Source organism: Haliaeetus albicilla, chromosome 7 (genome assembly GCF_947461875.1).
Source record: "Haliaeetus albicilla chromosome 7, bHalAlb1.1, whole genome shotgun sequence".
In the NCBI taxonomy this organism is placed as follows: Eukaryota; Metazoa; Chordata; class Aves; order Accipitriformes; family Accipitridae; genus Haliaeetus; species Haliaeetus albicilla.
The window spans coordinates 38501052-38522068 of record NC_091489.1 but is presented as its reverse complement, the minus strand read 5'-3'; the positions used below and the strand labels follow the sequence as shown (position 1 = coordinate 38522068).

The following is a 21017-nucleotide window of genomic DNA, read 5'->3' as shown; positions in this document are numbered from 1 at the left end:
GGTGACTTGCACCCCGTCACCATCGGTGGTTACGGCTCCTGCAGGCCGCGGGTCAGTCTTTTATTCTTATGTTTGTGTCAGCTGTGTTTTAGTGACTACACAACAATGTCGCGTTAGCTTTGCAGGCTTTTTCTCGGGAAACAGGACCGTTCCCGGTATCTTTTGTGACGAGGTCCACGCCGCGTGCTGCTTCCGAGCCAGAGAAGCCGCCGGCCCTGGCGGCTTCTACCTTTGTGGCTACGCGTCCCCCTCTGCCTTAGGGAGACGTAAATGGCCAAAAACGCTGCGGGAGCGGTGCCCGCCCCACCGCCAGCGGAGGACGGGGCTGCCCCCGCTCCGAAGCCTTTATTCCTTCCGCGGTCCTTCTGGGACCGCTTCCCCCGCAGCCGCCCTCGGCCTTTTCGGCGCCGGCCGCCGCCGGAAGACCGGCCGCGGGCTCAACCGGGACCGCGCGCAGGGGCGGAAGGACGGTGCCGCCGCGGTCACGTGGCCGGCGGAGCGCGGTGCGGGAGATCCCACACGGGGCCGGGCGTGGCGCGCGCCGGGCGTGCGTGCGTGCGTGCGTGCGGGGCGGGGCCGGCCTGCCCTGCCGGGAGGGGGAGGGCGCACGGGAGGAAGGAGGAAGCCGCCATCTTGGAGCGTCGAGTCGCCATAACAAGGCACCAAGGGGGAGCGAGAGGATTTTATACCTGGGCGAGGGGGGGAGCGCGGCTGGTGGCGGTGAGGACGGGCCAGGGCGCCGGGGCGGGCGCGGGTCCGCGGGAGCGGGGCGGGGAGAGGGGGTCGCCGCCGCCGCCGCCCGGCCGAGCCTCGCGGCCTGCGGCGGGCCGCGGGAGCGGCGGGGCCTGGCGGCGCCGAGGAGCCGCGAGCGGGGCGGGGGCGGCCGGGCCGCGGCGGGAGCGGCTGGGCCGCGGGGCCGGCGCGCGGGGCGGGGCCGCGGCGGCGCTCGCCGCCGGCCCGAGCGGCGGGGCGGCGGGCGGGGGCCGCTCCATTGTTCGCGGGCGGGAGGTGCCGGTGTGGCGCAGCTGCGTTTCGCGGGCGGCGGCGGCCCCGCCGCAGGGCCCCGGCGGCCGCGCCGCCCTCTGCCGCGGCGGGGGCGACGCCGCAGTGCGGCCCGGGCTCGGCGGAAACAATGGGCACCGCGGGGGCTCCGGCGGCCGGGCGAGCTGCGCGGCCGCTTTGTGCCGGGGCCGGCCCGGCCCGGCCCTGCTGAGGCGCGGCGCGGCGGGGCCGGCTGCTGGCAGAGGAGGGGAAGGGTCTAGCGGCGGCTGCCCTGACCGCTAGCCCGGCCGCCCGCCGACCTGGTCTGCGCCTGGAGGGGAGAGTCGTGGCGTGGGGGGGGGGGGGGGGGGCTTTCTTCCGTTGGACCGCCGGTTTGCGAAATGGTGGCGCTTCTCGTCTCGGAACGGGGAGGTTTGTCGGGTTCGGTGAGGCTGTGCGTGTTCTCTTTTAATCTCTCTCGTAAAGGGTAGTTAGGAGCGAGGGACTGAGAGGTTCCATTTCCTGCGATATTGGGGAGTCCTCGCCGTTGGTGTCCGGGCCTTTTAGGCGGCCCTGGTTACTTGTGTGACTCGTCCGGTTTTCAGAAAGTCAGTGGGCAGGAGCAGTCTGCTTTCAAAGATGCCTTGAAAGAGTCCCTCCAGTCAGGAGGATAACTAGCAGGAAAATCCTGGTTCTGCAAACTTTAAAGTTTTGCTGTGAAGCTAGGATTGCCACCCGTGGAAACAGCTGGGAGGTCTGGGAAGAGTCTGAATTCCTTTTCCCCATCCTCTTGAAATGCCTTTTATTCACTGGGGAAGCGCACGTTTTTTGTGGACGCTGAAGTTAGGAAGCAGTAGTCTGCTAGTTTTTCCTTTGCATTTTCCCAAGATATGGATGCATCGTGATGAGAAGTTGTACAGGCAAGCCTATTTTCTGCTGCTTCTGAAAGGTTTTGGACTAGGAGTGTCTTGGCTCCCTAATATCGAGTTCTTCGGCTCTGGTCCGTGCTTGCTTTATGTAAGATGCATCTTTGTGTTAAATACGGTGTCAGCATTAGGTCATGTGTACCAAATGTTACCCTTTGAGCGCAATAGGGGTTGTTACTGACAGCTGGAAGGTAACGTCATGTGGAAGACATAAGCAGGAAGCTAGATATCTAGTGTAAATGTATATTACTCACTGCTTCAGTTTAGGCTCAGTCACTTAGACTTAACAAAACAGGAAGCTACTGTCAGTTCAGCTTGATGATATCATTAGTTTTGCTATTCTGAATGGTGTTAAATCAATATCCAATTTAAAAGTTTGAGTAAGCTGGTTGAACTAATTTTTGGATTGGAGGAGGGTAAGCTGGTTTTGGGGGGCTTTTTTTGTTTGTTTATTTCCATAAAAAAAGATGGTTTCTATTTCCCTTTCAAAGTGCAAAGGGCGATCAGAGTAATTTAAGAGTTTTGTCAGTTCTAACTGGAATGACCACTTGATATTGTGGTCTTGCTTCCTGTCACAAACTTGTGCATAACGTTGTTGCTTAGCATTTTAGGGCTGTTTTGCTGTGTCCCAGAAGTGGGGGAACCTCGAGAACTGGCAAAGCAATTGATATAATTCATGCTTGCTTTATGGGGTGGGGGGAAGGACAGGTAGTGTATTTCAAGTGGTTACTCACTAGAAGGCTGCTGAAAATACAGTTGTTCAGAAAATTATCTTTGGTGACTGAAGGTGGTGGGCACAGCTTTATAGAAAGGGCAAAAAAATTAAATTTGACATGTGTCTTGGTAATAATCACCGAGAAAACAGAAAAGCAAGTACTGTTGTTGCACAGTGCCTGTGAAGAAGTGGTTCTTAAAATGCAAAGGTAAACTGATGTGACTTATGTAGATAAAAATCCACATACTAATTGTTATCGTCTGCTTCTCTTTCAGATTGAAGCAAGTGAATTCTGATATAACTCAACTTTGTTAGAGGGCTTTTTTTAAAAAAAAGTTGATCCACAGTGCATCAGAGCAAGTTACTACTTTACTTTTGAGTGACTTACAGGTGCTTGCCTGCATTGCAATAAAGGACTCATATATTGAGCAAGACTTATTTATCTCTTCGTTTTGGAGAGTCTAATAAACTGTTATTACAGTTTCTGTACTGACTTTCAAAGTTTTGAAGTCTAAAAAGACATCTTTAAAAATAAAAACATGAGCACGGCCAGAACAGAGAACCCTGTTATAATGGGTCTATCCAGTCAGAATGGGCAGTTGAGAGGCCCTGTAAAACCCAGCGGGGGCCCAGGAGGTGGAGGCACACAAACTCAGCAACAGATGAACCAGCTGAAAAATGCCAACACAATCAATAACGGCACTCAACAGCAAGCACAGACTATGACCACCGCTATTAAGTAAGTGTTTGTATCGGCTGACACAAACATAACTTTTAAAAGTCGCGTATGGGAAAGCGTTCTTGGGTTCCCATTTTAAAAAGTTTTCTTCTGTTGTTTGATGACACTGGCGGCTAGAAGTGTCCTGTGACGTGCATTATGAAAAGAAAGCTGTATTTCCATGTGTGAGTTTCTCTCTGAGAGTGTTTGTTGTGAAAATTGAATGTGATGCTTTGCTTTTCAGAATGTGTAGCCGCTTGTCAGAGGTAGCCCACTGAGCAGCAGCAGCATCCTGTTTTCTTTGCTCATTGCAAGTAGTATGAGAGGGAAGTTGGGGAGTGGGAAGGATCTGAACTGAAATTTAAGACAGAGGAGGAAACGCCACCTAGTCTCAGTCCAGTTGTGTATGCTTTTCAGTTGTTTGTTGCAGTTCTTTCTTATGGTGGAAAATTCTTTAAAGTCGGTTATCTTCTGTCATCGATCTTAAACAGTAGCCCTTGCTCTCCTCGGTGTGATACTCCGGCTTTAATTCATGAAAGCCTGAGCTGAGATAATGTGGTACCACTGTGATACTCTACTACCATCAAACTGGTTTTGGAAGTGTGCTAATAAAACATGAGTGGGCTGGTTGGAAATTCTGAAAGATGTAAAAGACTTGGATGGTATGGTAACGTGTTCCTTTTCTTTTTTCCCCTGTGGTTCCTCCTCCCCCTGAATAACATTCACTTTTGTTTTGTTACTTGATTATTTGTGAAGGAAATGCCAGCTGTTGTCAGAGTGCGTGATGGAGTAGTCAGGTTCTTAAAGTTTGCCTAACTTGTTCCCCCCCCCCTTTTTTTTATGAGTTACTCTAATGAAACTGATGAGTTAAACTCATCAAAATTCACTCAAGACTTCCTGGGAATGGGGGAGAGAAGGACTTACTCTCCTCTGTACAGTGGCTTTCAAGAGAGGATGGGTGTCTAAATCTCATTGAGAGCAAAAGACAACATTTGATCAACAAGTGGAGTGTGTGCTTGCTTGATTTTCTCCCCAAAAGTGGTTTTTATCTTCTCATATTACTCACAGATTAAGAATGGATGTTCCCTGGACAAGAGATTTTTTTGGTGTTTTTTTGGTTTTGGTTTTTTTTTTTTAAGTGATGAAATATTCTCATGTGGATTTATTATAGCCAGTTTCTGTCATATGACTAAGTCAGTGCTCAGTTTTAATGTGTTCTACTGGATTGATTCAGTGCCCTAAAAATGGGACTTGAATTATGACTGGATAAAGATTTCACAAATTCTCTGTGCACTTGGCAGATTGCTGGGTTTCTGTGTTTACAGTTTCCTGCCTGTTGCATCCTGCTTAGCTCAGAGATGACTTGAGCTTGTATGTGTAGGTGCTTTTAGCTTTCAGGAGGTGAAAATATTACATGTTCTGAGAGACATGTAATCTGTATCCAAGAAGCTAAAAATGCAAAATAAAATTATTAAACTTTTTTTTAAAATTTATTTTTATTTTATTTTTGCTATAGACCTGGTGATGACTGGAAGAAGACTTTAAAACTCCCTCCAAAGGATTTGAGAATCAAAACTTCGGTAAGGATGGTTGAATTGTAGGAATAAATATTAAATAAAAGAGGGAGGAGAAGCTGCAGTGGCAAAATATTTGTCCTAAACAACAATTCAAAAGCAGTTCAGCTCCTGCTGTTTTAAATGAAGAATTAATTTGTTCTACAAATGCTTGGGGGAGATGCTTCTCTTGGAAAGCTCAAAAACAGTGTTTGCTGTGAATTTCTTACTTTGTTAGTGTTACGACATGGGACTGATTGTCACTGTCTCTTGCAAGGCAGATTGAAAGATGTCAGTGTATGTTTACAGTACTGTATTTGGTTATGAGAAAGCAAATGTTTCCTTCTCCACTGAATGGTATTGCACAGATTAGTGGGAACTCCTGTATAGTAATGGAATGCACTTTGTGGTCTTCCTGCATTGGCAGTCTCTCATGGAGTGAGACCAATCTACAGCTGCGGGTTGTATGACCTAATCTTATGGATGTGCTTTTTTTGATTATTCAGGACGTGACCTCCACAAAAGGAAACGAGTTTGAAGATTACTGTTTGAAACGGGAGTTGCTGATGGGAATTTTTGAAATGGGCTGGGAAAAACCATCTCCTATTCAGGTTGTTTACAAACAGACTACTTACAAGCAGTATTTAATTTTTACAAATTTATTGTAATTCTTATTCATGCTTAAATGTCGGATACTCATGTCATGATTTGGGAAAACTGGGGTTGAGAATTTCTATTACCTGAATAAATCACAAAGCCATGCAGTGGGTGACTTAGAGATGGGACTGACTTACACTTTAGAGAAGTTAACTTAGATTTTCCTTTTCATTCTGGAGGCATTAGTGTGTTAATCCTCTGTTCAGTAACACCCTTCACGTAAGTAGTCCTGGTGAGAACAGGGCTGTTCTGTAAATTTTCCTGAAAACTGAGTTGCCATAGGCTGCATGCCTTTAGTTGTTACAAAGATAACTATGGCTTTATTACGCAGTCTTGTTTTTTTTATCATAAGCATCTGGAAGGAGTGTAATGGAGATTATGGGAGAGAGATTTACTTTTCTGTCCCTCCATCTTGCTTTAGCTTTTAAGGCTTGTTCTGTTAAGAATTGTTGATGTGTAAACTTCAGGGGGGTGGGGAGGTTGAACCCTCATTTAATTGCTCTTTGGAGGGTTATCATTGACATACCTCTGCCACTGTATCTCCTTTCTGCCTGAGAAAACTGTGGCTTTTAGGTAATTTGTCTGCTTTAAAACAGATTCTAACTGTGCTGCCTTTCCAAAAGGCTGAGGGTTCTTTAGCTGTTGCTGTAAAAGACAGCGAAACAAAAAATAGTTGGGGCCTGTGTTTGAATGGCTGAAGTTTCAAAAGGAAAGCCTGCTGGTTTTATGCAAAGTATATCACAAGAGCGTGCAGGTTTGAATTACACGGCCTGACGTGGTTCTGATGTTAAGATATAGGTGGGTATCTTTTTCCATAGCAGGAGTTTGCTAGTAACTTGTCATTGTCTCTTCACTTTTTTCCCTAATTTTTCACTTTTTTGCCTAATGTGTCAGTACGGGTTTACTGTTCCTGTGGTACCTGATCCCTGGTTCTCTTATGACCAGGCAAATTAAAGACTTTTAAGTGGGATATGGGGAGCAGAGCTGTTGCTTCGTTGGGGAACTCTTTACTGATAGGTTTAACTCCTTCCTGCTGCGTGTCTGTGCTGCTTGCAGTTGCAGGATATTCTGCTCATGAAAGAATCGGATTTCCCGTGGTACTGTTAGCGAGGAGAGTTACATTTGGCCAGCCTCTTGAGCGAGCATGGCTTATGATTGCTCACGTACTGTTTGTCATTGCATTTCAGGAGGAGAGCATCCCCATTGCTTTATCTGGTAGGGATATCTTGGCTAGAGCGAAAAATGGAACAGGCAAGAGCGGAGCCTACCTCATTCCTTTACTTGAACGGCTAGACTTAAAGAAGGACAATATACAAGGTCAGTTGAGATGGATCTCACTTAGTTGCAGCCGGGTAATGGTATCAGTCGCTATGTTGCAGACTTGAATCTAAAACTGGTCAAGGAAGTTGAGCAGCGTAGGTTATCTGCTTGTACTTTCAAAGAAAGTTAATGGGGAGTGGTGGAGGGGAGGTGAAATGGACATCTTCTGGACTTCACCGTCTTGCCCTGGAAAGTGGATTTGGAGTAATAAGGAAGCATGCTGGCTGGGGGACTTCCACGGAGGTAATATCAAGGGACGGAGAACCCTTTCACAGAATTTGCCTTGTAAGCAGTTTCTAGGTCTCGTTCAGGATATCCAGAGTGGAACTCCAACCCCATAGAAGTACAGCTTTCGTAAAGTCTCTATCTCCTCTAAGGATTACTATTTAAGGTACAGTGTGTTACTAGTAACTCATGCTGACACTTTTAACTTTCAGCAATGGTGATCGTTCCCACCCGTGAACTAGCCCTGCAGGTCAGTCAAATCTGTATCCAAGTCAGCAAACACATGGGAGGTGCCAAAGTGATGGCAACAACAGGAGGAACCAATTTGCGAGATGACATAATGAGGCTTGATGATACAGGTTGGAGCACTTCTGCTACACTACAGTTGTTGTTTGTTCGTGGCTTTTACAGTGTGGCAGTGGAACTTCTGCTTGTTGTTACTGTTTGCCTGTTACAGGACAGACTGTGGTATGTCTTGTTTGCTGTTTGTATGCTGTTGTTATTCTCTAAAACTGTTCGTATGAAATGTGGCCATGAATGCTAGAAACATTGGTTTAGTTGCCTTAACCTTTTTTTTTTGCTCTTCTAACCTTACAGTGCATGTGGTGATAGCTACCCCTGGGAGAATTCTCGATCTCATCAAGAAAGGAGTAGCAAAAGTTGAGCATGTCCAGATGATAGTATTGGATGAGGCAAGTTGCTCCTGTTAAACGTCTTGGGATTTTAACACCAGGTTAAAGCAGTGATGTGTCTTGGCGAGTCTCCTCATTATGCACAGCAACAAATCAAACTTTGCTTAGAGACACTATAAGGTTATAGCTCATCCATTTCTTGGTATTTTTGAGAAGGTACTTTGGCAGAAGAATTGTTCTGCACGTGATTCTCTTAAGAAAACAACCTAGGAAGATTTGCCTTTCTGTTGTCTTTGCAGTTCCTGGAGAATAGATTAACAGTCTGTTCTGAAATGAAGCAATGTATTTCATTTGGTTTCAGTTTATAATGAGTGAGCTGTGCTTACCACATAATTATCTATAAAACTGATTTATGAACATCCCAATAGCATACAGGCTTCTGAGTGAGAGGTTGAGAAAAATTCTTGTGTGAAAGCTCTTGGGTGACTCTGATAGGAACCCTGATAACTTTTCAATTTAGATTCCATTTATTTTTCCTGAATTTGATTCTGTTTAAATCAAGTCTTGAAAACCAGGAGACAGTAAACTTCCTTTTACTGACCAATCCTGTCTCCAGCAGCTAAATCACATATCTTTTGGAGCGTGGCATGTGCTCCAAAGGGGACGGTCCCATCATAAGGGCAGGGAGAATGCTCCTGGTGTTTTGTTTGTTCGCCAACCCTGCCACGTGGTACTACCAGAAGACTGATACCTTGCCCCATTAATTTAACTTACTCTTTATTATTTCTGTTGTTGCAGGCAGATAAGTTGCTGTCTCAAGATTTTGTTCAAATAATGGAAGACATTATTCTCACGCTACCTAAAAACAGACAGATTTTGCTCTACTCAGCCACTTTCCCTTTGAGTGTACAGAAGTTCATGGTGAGTGCAGATGTAATCATATACATATGATGGCGGTGACATTGCATGTGAAGTAAATCAGCCTAAATCTAGGGCAGAAGTTTGAAAATACTTTTTGACCCACAGTAGCATTCATAGGAAAGCTAGGTATGCACAGTTCTTGCCTATAAGGTACTGTTTTCCACTTTATACATTAGCTATATGCCATCTGCACTGATTTGCTTCCAGAGGGTGCTCCTGTTTGGCCTGCTTGGTCACCTTGGATTTGTAAATAATCTTTTTGTGAAATTTTACTCACCCTGTCTGTTCTGTGTATAGCATGAAGAGCGAGTGGCTAGGTAGTGCATCCTTGCAGTGGAGGAAGTTAAATGTGCTGGAGGGTGGGAAGTACTTATGTTGCTCTGCATGTAGGTATGCCTGCTTTATCCTTATCTTTATTTTTCAGAATTCCCATTTGCAGAAACCCTACGAGATTAATCTGATGGAGGAGCTGACCTTGAAGGGAGTTACCCAGTACTATGCCTATGTAACTGAGCGTCAGAAAGTACACTGCCTCAATACGCTGTTTTCCAGGGTAAGCAGTAAGGCTGGGTCAAGAACATGCAGAAGCTTTTTTGCTTTCGGAACCAAGAATAGGACTGAGGGTGGCAAAGATGGCGTAACAACACTTTTTGCTTGTCAAAAAGTGCTATTTAGCTGAAGTTTAAAAAGCATGCTTCTTGTCCTGCACACCTTTGTGTTACAGACCTTTGTTAATTTTTTTTCCCCCTCTTGTACAAAAATATGTACTGTGTAACTTACCAGCAGCATACCTGCTTTGCTTTCTTTCTGGAAGAGATTTAGACTTAATGTCTTGGATCATTTGTTAGTAAAATTCTGCATTTACTGAGCATGTTACTTATATGTTCAGCTCCAGATTAACCAGTCGATCATTTTCTGCAACTCCTCTCAACGGGTGGAATTGCTAGCCAAAAAGATCTCCCAGCTGGGCTATTCCTGCTTCTATATCCATGCTAAAATGAGGCAGGTGAGTATGAAGTCTACAGCGGTTTATTCCACACCACCCCAAGCTTTACTGCACAGCTGAATTAAGTCTTGTGCTTGCTTTAAAGTTGCATATTCTTTGAAAACTGAAACATGTATTGCTTTGCTGTGGATTTAGTTTTAGACTGTCTCCCCGCCGTCCCCATCCCCCCCCCCCCAACCTCTTTCCATACTGTTCAGTGTTAGCTGGTCAGTTGGTACTTAAGAGTACTTCAAGTCAGGTTAATTAGTCCAGTGTAAGCACAGATCGCAGCCAGAAGGCACAGTTCTTAGTGCTTGCTGCCTCTCTTTTGCCAGCATGGGGAGCCATATTAGACCACACAGTGTAACTGACAGAGATGAAAACAAGCCTGATTTAAAACAAACAACAAAAACCCCGCTACTCAGCCGATGGAGCGATCTGTGTGGCTTTGCAAACAGTAAATTTTGCACTGTGACTGCAGGGGAATCTGAGAAGTCAGGGAGGTGGCTTTGATCAAACGTCTTGGCGAAAACTGTGACTGGTGTACGGCCACTAAGCACCTGTGGTCTTGGTGTAGATGCTGAAAAAATGCCAATGCAGCTTTGTTGGTGCAGAGGTTTCTGTTAATTGTATGTTAGCTCACGTGTCCTCAAGCTTCATACTTGTAATATCCTTGTTTTCAGTAAGTGTACTAAAAGATATCAGAAGGTTGAAGTGACGCATGTAAAACAGCAGTACTGTGAAAATTTTTTTTTTTTAATTTTATATGTAAGCTAGAATAAATTCAAATGACAGCTTTAGAGGAAACCTAGCTTGCTGTTCATCAAACTGACAGGTAATGGTAATGTTTGCTGGGCCATATGCAGACCGGTAATCAATTAAGCAGAAATAGAAGTAGTGTCAGTATTGAGAACAGAGATATGCAAATGGGCTTCTTGAAGTCTGAATTTTACATGCTTTTGACCAGTCCGTAGACCATCTTTGTGGCAAAATGCAGGTATGTTTGTGTGGAAACCTTCAACTTGTTCATTCCTGCTGTTAATTTCGCTCCTTAACAGTGATACTCCTTGATCTTTGCGTGGCCCAAAGCGACTTGTTTGTGGGAGGAGAGTCTTCACAGAGAATTGTCTCATCCCACCTCTAATTCTGAATTGGTAGTGAAAAATACTACATACTGGAGAATGAAGTTACTGCCGATGTCAGTTTTTAAGGGAATGAATAAAACATGCACTGCATGTGGCAGGGGGCTGGGGGAGGACGATGGTCAAACTACCAGTTTAACTTCCTTGATGTGTGTTTCACATAATTATAACAAGATACTCCTATTCTGAGGCAGCTTTGATGCAACAGTAGGAGGCTTTAAAACGCAGTCAGTTAAGTGTCTAAAAGTCATACCAAGTGTCCCTCTGGTAAGTTCTTTAGAATATGTGGGTAAGAAGTGCTAAAAAATATGTACTAGCAGCTTTCTTTGACTCAGCTGTTCTCTAATGATGAGGAGGAATTCATGTGATTGAAGTTCAGTGTTTGTAACTTGAATATACCTCAAAGTCACAGCCAGTTGGTGGGGTTTGGGGGTTGTTGTTTGGTCCCCCCTTTGTTTGTTGTTTGTTTATTTATTTATTTATTTATTTCCAGGAGCACCGCAATCGTGTGTTCCACGATTTCCGAAATGGCTTATGCCGCAATCTTGTTTGCACTGGTAAGAGTTCCTAAACATTTTCCTGTTTCTAAAGGTTGTGATAGAAAGCAGATTAGCTGTTAGCCCTGGTATAATAGATCGCGTGATTTGTAATAAAATCATATGTTTTGATAAGATGCCTTTGTCAAGCCTGCGTGTACTGCTTTAGGCATGTAGATTTTTGTCTTTTGTGACAAACTGAAGGTGCAGTTTGCTGACAAATAGTTTTACCGTGATAGTATTTTCTGCACTAGTTCTGTTTTCTGCATATTTTCACGTGAGTGCTCTCTGAGTTGTTGGGCTGTAAGCTTTACGAAATATCAGTAGAACTGTGGCTAGGATCACCCGAGTGAGTTTTGCCGATTCTTTAAATGTTTACAGCTCGTCTTTTCTAAATATTTTTACAGTTTCGATTGGCCTGTGTATGATCCAAGTTCTCCATTGTATGGCCTGTTTGGGCAGTATTGTGGCAGTGTCTGCTGATCACTACATGTGTCTGGGTCCTATTAACAAAAATTACTAGAAGTGGAATAAAAATAGTTGAGCTAGTGGGATGTAGTTCTGCTCTCAGGTCTGTTGCGACATTGGCAATGCACAATCATGTATGAGGAGACGCTTGTGTAAGACGACCTGCTCAGAAGTAGTCTAACGTGGAAAAAACTAGCTCGTTCTAATTACTTTTTCAGCATAGATGTGCAGATCTGGTGTTTTGGTCATTCTTCTTGTATTAATCATGGTTATAATGGATAAAGAGCAAGAAGCAGCCATAACAGAATTGTATGTAAGCTGTCCTTGATACAAGGGAAGCTTATATGTGGAACCTAGTGCAAGCCAATGTTAATCATTGTTAATCTTTTCACCCTAAATACTGTCAGCAATTGATCTCATTTAAATTAACTTTCTTCATGACCTGGCTTGTCTTTCAGATCTGTTTACCCGAGGTATTGATATCCAAGCTGTGAATGTGGTGATAAACTTTGATTTCCCAAAGCTGGCAGAGACTTATCTCCATCGTATTGGCAGATCAGGTGAGAGGAAAAACATCTTTGAGGTACAAAGTTGCTGACGACTGTGATGTTTCTTAGGCTTCAGTTGGCTTCTGGCTTTTATTAGTCTATCTGAGAACTACTTTAGGTAGCTTTGATTTTTCTGAGAAATTTATTTTTGGGTATCATCTCAGATGGTTATTCTCACAAATGAAACTGGCCTAAACAGCCTAATGGGGGTGGGGGGAAAGCATATTTTGCTTTAATCTCAGGAGACTTATAGATGCTCCTGTTTGCAGTTTGGGAAAATTCTCTACTGAAAACTTGGCTTCTGTCGTGTCTTAAGCATGGGTTTCTTCTGTGTGTGTTCCAAGGTATGTTTCTAATGTCTGGACATCAGCAAAATACACCCTTAAGGAAGGCAGTAAACAAAGGAATTCACTGTACTTGAACTTTGTAGTTTAGACTTGTTCAAGAACTCTGTTATTGAAGAAAGGCTGGATGTGCATAATGCAGTACTGGAAGACTTTTCATGGGTAATTAATGAGGAGGTTTGGTCAGAGCATTTTGAACCTCCTGGGTTTTCTTATTCCTATAGCAGTATGAAACTCCTTACCAAAAACTGATATGAAAGTTGTAGAGACCTGTGGTGGGTTCTGGATTTGCTTTTATCATCAGAGACTGATGTTAATAACTCCACAGTCTGCAGACTTTTTCAGTCAGCCTTCTATTTCTCAGGTCTGTCGTCTTTTTTTTTTTTCTTTTTTTTTTCATCATCAAGGTCGCTTTGGTCATCTTGGCCTGGCCATCAACTTGATCACCTATGATGATCGATTCAACCTGAAAAGTATTGAGGAGCAGTTGGGAACTGAAATTAAACCCATACCAAGCAACATTGACAAGAGCCTGTATGTGGCAGAATACCACAGTGAACCTGTAGAAGATGAGAAACAATAAACATGTGCGTATGTAAATGCCTTTCCAAATAGAGGAGTTGTGTTGGATGAAAGAAGACCTGATATGTGAATGTTATCCCAGGGGAAGAGGGAAACTGATGTGCTGAAGAGGCTCTGAATGTGGGAGCAAGGGTTTGAAATAGACGGTGCAAGGAATTCTGTGAATGTGCTGAAGCTGGGAGTGGAGGATGAGTAATTTTTAGTTGTTTTAATTGAAATGCTGACCGTATTAAGGAGACCAAAAATGGGGTAAAAGGAAGCAGGGAAGGGTGTATGGAGAGGCCAGGGTGGCTACTAGTAGCCTAAGGAATTCTTTCTGTATTGCTTAGCTAACATGAGAAATTTGTGAGGGGCAGAGAGGCAGGTGACTCTCAAAAAGGTGAGGAGAGAAAATGGATAGCTTTGGGAACAGAGCACTAACAAGAGCCAAAGCACCTCACCAGTTAAGAAGGAACAGGTTCAAGCTAAAGGTGCATTCTTTGGTTCGTAGAACTCTTGCGAGTAAACAAAGTTGGTAACAAAGCTGTAATTCATCTTTGCTGCCACTTGAGGTCGTCTACATAGCTTTAAGAGAAGATGAGGTTTGGAGACTCCCGAGTGTGCTTTTTCTGATTGTTGTCTGAGGAAAAACTGCTAAGTCGAGTCCTTTTCTAAGAAGAAAACTCGCCCTGGATTGGAGTCAGGCAAAACAGCTACAGTATGATGTTTTATCTGGTTTTAATTAAGATGCTATATTGTGCAAGATGAGACACTGTACAGTTTGGGTTGGAAATGCATTCTTTTGTGTGCTCTTCTCAGAGATCATGAATTAGAAAGTGAATCCCAACGAAGCTGCTGAAATTCTTCTTGGGTGAAAAAAAAAAAAAAAGGTGGCCATAGCAGCAGAGTGCTAGATAGCATTAAGATGAACCTATGTCCCATCTTTGAAATCATTCAAGGAGGGCCCTAGCCAGTCACACCAAGCTGACTTGCAGCCTCTGCTTTGCTGGCTGAGCTTTCTTCATGTTTTCTAAATAAATACCTCCACACCCTGGGTGATGAACTTGAAAAAGGCTCTAGGGTGGCTTCCTTAAGGGGAATGCTGTGACCTTGCCTGAGAACTGTTTGCCATTTCCTAAAGGATAAGAAACCAGTAGGTAGTCGTGCTCCATGGGTATAGTTGGGCGTTTGCAGCACCTCTTTCTGCAAAGCTGTGGTTGAGGTTGAGCTGTTCCAAATGCCCTTTGCTTTTCCAGAGCTGCTGCACAGTCAGTGTGATTCATTACTTACGTTCCGGTTTTGCATAGAATTGATTTAACTGTGGGTGTTGTGGTTGTTTTTTTGGTTTGTTTTTTTCAGGCTTTGATTACACATGCCAGAAGGTGAAGCCCTTTGATCCAGATCTGTGACACATCGTTTCTTTGGGGATACCCTTCTCTTTGTGGGTTTTTCTTCGTCTTTTCATTTCGGAACTATGAAGACTAAAGAGCTCGGCCTTTTTTTCTTTTTAAATTTGGCAGCAAGGAAGAAAGAAGATAAAAAGAGGAATGTCTTTTTGTTTTTCCACTTGTTTGCACTGTGTGCTGATTGAACATTAGTTGCACTAACTGCTGGTTTTAAATTTTTTTTTCTTTGGGTGGGAGGGGCAGCAAGGGAAGAAGAGAAACCCTGAAAAGAGAAGAATCTTGATGAACACGAGCTTGTCTGCTATTTCAAATTCTTCAACCATCGACTGAGTGCATTTCAACTTCTCCCTGGTTACTCATCTGTTTTTAAGCTAAAGAGCTTGTTACTTATTCGTGCAAAGTGCCTTATGCTATGAGACCATTCAGAATATCACCTTTCCGACACAGCCCAAGGAATCAACAGCCGTTTTTGGTTTCAGGTCAAAGTTCCCCTCTCTTCCCCCTCTCCTCCTCCCCAAGTACTCAAGCCCAGGGCTGGGAGGTGAAATGTATTGGTAATACTACTTTTTTCTTCAACTTTTTTTTTTTTTAATTGGAGGAGTTGATATGCATCTGCAGTTCACCCACACTGTAAATACCTGTATTTAAAACGAAACCAACTTAAAGTCTGGGCTGATTAGGTGCAGCATCATAGCTCCAGAAGGAAAGAGTAGCCTGTCATCCTTTGCAGGAGCCATAAGAAAAGCCCTATGCTCTAGCAGAACACTAAAGACTGGTTTCCATAAGAGTCTCCATTAGTAGTTACAGCACTTGATATGTAGACTTGTTTCAGAGCCATGGCCCTCTTTCCTCTGGTGCAGTGTGTCCCATAGAAAATCAGATGTGTATATTGTACAAACTTTGTAAATATGATTTTTTTTTTCTGTTTGGGTTCATATATAACTTTTTCTTTTGTGATGAAGGTTGCTGGGGTTAAAGGGATTAGACTGATTATGGGAGCAGCTAAAGATGAGAGGGGCTCAGTTTTCTGCAACACTAAACAATGAGAAGGGCTCTGACCTCTGTGAAGAGCAGGCCTCTACAAGTGTCCCTTGTCAGGGTGGGTTTGCCCTGGTGCTAGCAACACTGTCCTGTACCGCTCGTATAGAAGAGATCACTTGTAGGGCCGCAAGGCCTCAAAATCTGTAGCTCAACCTGTTTGGAGATGCTCTTTGATTTCCCCCCTAGAAACTTCAGGAACTTGACAAGCTCTGAAGGGAGCCATGACCTGTGTTCCACCATGGCATGAGGGAAATCCAGTGCGTGTCAGTGTTGCTGAGCAGTATATGTGTAAGGCGTGGATTTGGGTTTAAGAGAGACCATAGAAAACCAATTTACATGCATAAACTGACAGTTCTGGAGCTTTGTGGGATTGATTGACTTCCTGCAGCATTGTGCATTTTCTGCCCAGAGTGGCCTCTATACAGACTTGTGAGCAGGTAAGGGCAAACCCCTGTTAATGTCAGAAGCTGCAGAAAGCTGCTTGCCATCTCCTCTGTTTGGCATGAATTGCTGTCTGTCATTTTGCATTGTATATTGCTGAAAAGTGCTTTCTGGTCAAGTAGTGTTGCTTTAAATTGTGCCCCTCCCAACATGCTTGATGTTTGGCCTGATCTACAGGCAAAAGGAGTGAGACAAATCAAAAACCGTACTCTTTTTAAATTCCCTTTTAGCCTGTTCACCAACACTGGCAGGAGGCACCTGGATGAATGCAGTCCCTTTTGCTCAGTTGTTTATTGTGTATACAGATGCTGCACTCACACCACGCTTGCTTACCTTTGAGGCAGAAATTAATTGTCTTAATTTCTCCCCATTTTGACCCTTTTTCTTTTTTTAAATTTGAGTAAAATTGTTTGGAACTACAAGGCGGACTTACCCATCCGTTTCCTTGAGGATCATAAATAGAAGCCAGGTGCCTCCTGACAACAACTTTACAAGATGGAAAGGTTTTTGTGTTTGGGATTTTTTTTTTTTTCCTTTTGTCAGCAGTGACTCCGTAATTGTAGCAAATGCTGCACTAGAGTACAAACTTAAGAGCTTGGTCACAGACACTCTGTGAGCCACACAGCTTACATCTGACTGGCAGGTACTAAATGTAAACAATTTTGGGGTGCTTTTTGGGGGTGGGGGGTGGGAGTTTGTGGGTGGTAACTTTGACCAAAAGTAAAATCTTGCTCTTGTACTGCAGCCAGCTTATGATTTTTCCAGAGAGACAGAAGAGGGATCATTTTAGTGCAACAAAGACATGAAAAATGTAAATAAAAGTTTTGTATCTTACCAGGGCATGCACATGTAACAAGAACAGGATAGCAATGTCGAGTCAGACGTGTGTGCTCTGCTTGGATTTGTGGTAGGTTAGCCTGGTGCCATGTGTTGATGGTCCCTCTTGAAGCACAGAATTTTTGAAAGTATTACTTTAAACTTGGCCTCTAATTGAGGATTGGCACTTACCTAAACTATCGGGGGCACCATTTTTAGGTGGCTTCTTGTCAAGGAGGAAGCAGCCTATTTTTGGTGCTAGTAGGCTATCTCTAACAGATGCAATCTTGCAAATGGAAAGATGCTCCAAAGGACTAGGATAATCCTAGTTTTTTTGTTTTTTGGGTTTGTTTTGTTTTTTATTATTGTTTTGTTTTGTTTTCTGTTGTTTTTTCCCTACCCAGGAGTAAGGAGTGTGTATAAATCTTGATTTCCCGAGATTCCTTGTGAGCTCCTGTTTTTGCTGGTCACGTACCAGCCTGTGCATTTATGCGTTAGTTGGAGCCTTCAGTCATGAGCCCTAGGTCAAATACTTCCTCTGACAAAGGTGACATGAATGAGAATCTGATGTATTCTGCACTTTTCCCCTCGGAAGTCTAGAAGCGTCACTCCGTGAATCTGATGAAATGGAGCTTCACAGCTGGGTGAAGTGGCTGTGAAGAGGGTGATGCGAATCTTTGGCCGGTGTACTCGAGATAAACTGTAGGCTGGTCTCTAGGTGTGCGCCGTCAGGAGTGCACTACAGTTGCTGGAGGGCTTTTCCCCAAGGGAGGGGGGTGGGTTGGTCGCAAATACATGTTTCAATTACCAGAATGAGATGGGAGCATCTTTCCTTTGCCCTCTGTGACTTTTTTTGTGGGTAAGAACAGGGAAGCTCAACATGAATTCATGTTGTGTACATGTTGGTATCAAATCATCTCATTCTGATCTTTTGTTCTTTATTTTTACTTGGGATGGGGGAGGGTGTCTGCTCTCAGGATTTAAAAATGCTTCACACTTGTTTGGGGGGGGGGTGTGGTTTGGGGGGGTGTTTGTTTTGTGGGGGGTTTTTTGTTTGTTTTTTTGTTTGTTTGTTTGTTTTTTGTTTGTTTTGTTTTTTTCCCCAAATGACTGATAGGACACAAACCTGAGCAGACGGCTGTCCTGCCTTGGTTTCTGTTCTAGAGGTTACGGAGATGCCTTGCCACATCTCCTGAGCTGCCGTTGCGGTGGTTCTTGTCCCAGTGCTGGACTTTGTAATGCCCCTGGTGCCGAGCAGCTGCTGCTTTCTGAGGACAAAGTGAATTTTGTTCCCAGGAACTCCAGTGGTATGGCTGCCATGGTAAAGGGTGGGCAACAGCAGTCCGCACAGGGAGTTTTCTGATTGCTGTGAACTTCTGGTCCATCTTTTGTGAATCGCAGTTTATCTTCATAATAAACCAGGTCTCCGGACCAAAGAGCAGGCATCTGATCTTCAAAATGAGGCTTTGGCAGATTATCTTATAGGTTTTGCTCGGTTCACCGTTGTGTTGCTAAAATGTCCCTACGTGGAAGCATTGTTAAATTCTGCTGTAGACAAGTTAGGGAAGGGTAAGGAGGGGTGGGGGGAGGGATGGGTTTATTAAGATACAGCCTTTGCTGTATTTTAACCAATAATTATGGGGAAGGGGTGTCAGGAGAAGAAAATAGTCACTGTTCCCTTTATTGAAAGAAACTGGAACTTTTATTTCAAGAAAAAAAATTACTTGCAATTCAGGTGGAATATTGTAATCCACTGGTCCCTAGTCAAGAGGTTGGTATTCTTACTGTTAACCAGCAAAGAACATGGAGTAGTCCTTGAAAACATTCAGGGGAGGGAGGGGAAAATTGGCTTTCTGTTAAATCAGTAATTGGCAAACTCTCCAGTGGAGCTCAGATTTTGTTGAGAGTGTATTTTCTCTGACTGTATGTGCGTTGCTGCACTGACTTGTGAAGAGTTTCATGAGTTCTGAGTGCAAAAAAGATGAATGGTAAAATCCTGATTTTGTTGATTAAACTCAATAAAAGCTCCCTGGAACTCCAGTTTGGTCTCGTCTTTTTTCTTTTAACTGTGTTGAGCAAAAAGTGTGCTGATCTAGAGAACCCTGGCATACGTTGGATACTTGCAACGAGCTTTGGAGATAAATGGAAAGGCTGTCTGCCCTCCAGAGTGACCTGCAGCCACAAGAGGCATTCTCTTGCCGTACAGACCCTCCACCCTAGGTGTCATGTGCTGTTCCAGGGTCTGATGCTCTGCAGGCTCATCTCAGCTAGACTAGTAGACTTTACCTGGCATCTGCTTGCAGTGCCAGATTAGCCGACTTTGGCAATGAGAGTTTCTGTAAGGGGCTGGAGCAGTGCTGCAAGAGTTGGCTGGACCTGTGTCTTTACATCTTTCATCAAGAGTCACCCCTGAGCTCTGCCTTGCTGGCTGTTTGTGCTGCAGGAAACCTCTTGTGTGTGCTGTGTCTCTGGTCATGTTAGTTCAGGGGCAGGGTAGCTGTGTGAGTTTCTCTTCCAAGGCTAACGAGAGGGTGTGGGATGTAGTGGGTTCTTCTGACCAGAGTGACTTGTGGTTCTCAGCTGAAGTATGTGAAAGGCGCACTGCTTTTTCTTGCAGTGATGGGAGAGCTGGCTAGAAAGGGAGGGAAAGCTGCTGCCACGCTTCAGTACATACATTAATACTATGTTCCCAACCTATGGTCAGTTCTCGCAGCCAGAGTAGCTGAGCACCATCAGCAGTTAAAACAAGGAGCAAGGTAAAAACTATGTGGGTATCCTTGTGGCAGAGGCCTTATAAAACATACGTGGTGCACACAGCTGAAGCACAGTGTGAAAATTTCATGGCAAATGTCGAAAACGAGGCTGCAGCTTTTCATCAGAGAGCTCTTGAAGGCATTGGGGGAGGGAAGAGGGTTGTCCTATTCAAAGCACTTCTTGAACCTTAACTCAGCAGTGCTGTGAAAGCTCTGAAAAGAGTTTGTAAGCTGTAACCAAGGCTATGGTGCAAGACCTTCCTGAGACTGGAACTTGACGGCTGCTATCCGAAAACCTCACAAGTAATTGTCCAGCATAAACCTAGCAGTAATTGTGTATGCCGAGTTTCTGATTCAGCAGGTCCTGGAGTTCTTCTATCTGTTGGATTCTTTAGCTAGAGCTGGCCTCATAGGCAGTAGCTGCACTTTTGCAGCAAGCAGGGTTGCATAAAACTTGAGACGTTTTCTCTGCTGGTCAGTGAAGAAAAGGGAATGAACACTGGAAATAAAGTAATTATGAAGGACAGTGACTTTTACAGGCTTTTAAAAATTTCTGTGAGGTATTGGTTTCAGGTGGCTTTGCTGTCACCTGCTCTCAGTCAAAAATTCCATAGACCAAAGCATAGGTGAGCCCTTGAAATCTGCCCAAATGAAAGTCTAATGATAAATTAAGTACTTTTAGTCTGGTTTAGGAGTGTAAACTGACATCTCCACCATCTTAGGAGCTCACATGTCTCTATTGGGCAGTGACAGGAAAAAAGCCAGTGCTGCTGGAGGGCTGGGATGTACCAGCATTATTGGGAAGGCTGTGGCTGGCCCCAGATGTGGCATCGTGCAGAGGACAGCACAGCAGGTAGTGCTAGAAGTGGAGGCTGAAAGTGGGACTTGATGATGCACAGCAAGGAAGGGTGCTGCTGGCCTGGGAGCCTCTGTCCTTCCTGCTGTAGCCTGCTCCTGGGACAGGCCTGGGACTGTGCAGGTCCCCGGTGCGCCAGCCCTGCCTGGCGCTGCTGCCAGAAAAAGAGGAGCAGTGCCTGCAGCAGGACTGGGCTGCTTGTGGGCTGGGGGGAGCGGCGGGGGGGCACTGCTTCCCTGCAAGTGACAGGGGGAAGGTGCTGTTGGGGATTGCATGCTGTGCTGTGCTCCTGTGCCTCTTTTAGTAGTACCTGGTGGGGCTGTGTCCCTGTGGCCAGCAACCCCCGCTTCCCACCTGCCCTCTGCAAGGTGCATGGTCACTGCAAGGCCTGGCTGCCCATGGGGCCGATGGGCTGCACTGTGCCAGGCTGCAGACACAGGCCAGACTGTACTGGGTCTGGCTGTAACAGTTA

General features: G+C 44.7%; 1 protein-coding gene across 3 annotated transcripts; it reads left to right on the top strand.

The window, feature by feature from the left end:
- The first annotated feature begins 580 nt into the window (after positions 1 to 580).
- On the top strand, positions 581 to 17374 carry DDX6 (DEAD-box helicase 6). 3 transcript variants are annotated; one of them, XM_069787811.1, is made up of 14 exons: positions 581 to 720; positions 2898 to 3361; positions 4857 to 4920; positions 5400 to 5504; positions 6738 to 6867; positions 7308 to 7454; positions 7693 to 7791; positions 8530 to 8648; positions 9073 to 9201; positions 9538 to 9654; positions 11269 to 11332; positions 12238 to 12339; positions 13079 to 13258; positions 14592 to 17374. In XM_069787811.1, the coding sequence occupies exons 2-13, from the start codon at positions 3162 to 3164 to the stop codon at positions 13252 to 13254; spliced, it is 1452 nt and encodes a 483-aa protein (XP_069643912.1). In that variant the 5' UTR covers positions 581 to 720; positions 2898 to 3161; the 3' UTR covers positions 13255 to 13258; positions 14592 to 17374. The 3 variants fall into 3 exon arrangements, with proteins under 3 accessions (XP_069643912.1, XP_069643913.1, XP_069643914.1); XM_069787812.1 differs by having other exon boundaries at positions 595 to 717; XM_069787813.1 differs by having other exon boundaries at positions 600 to 659.
- The last annotated feature ends 3643 nt before the right edge of the window (positions 17375 to 21017 follow it).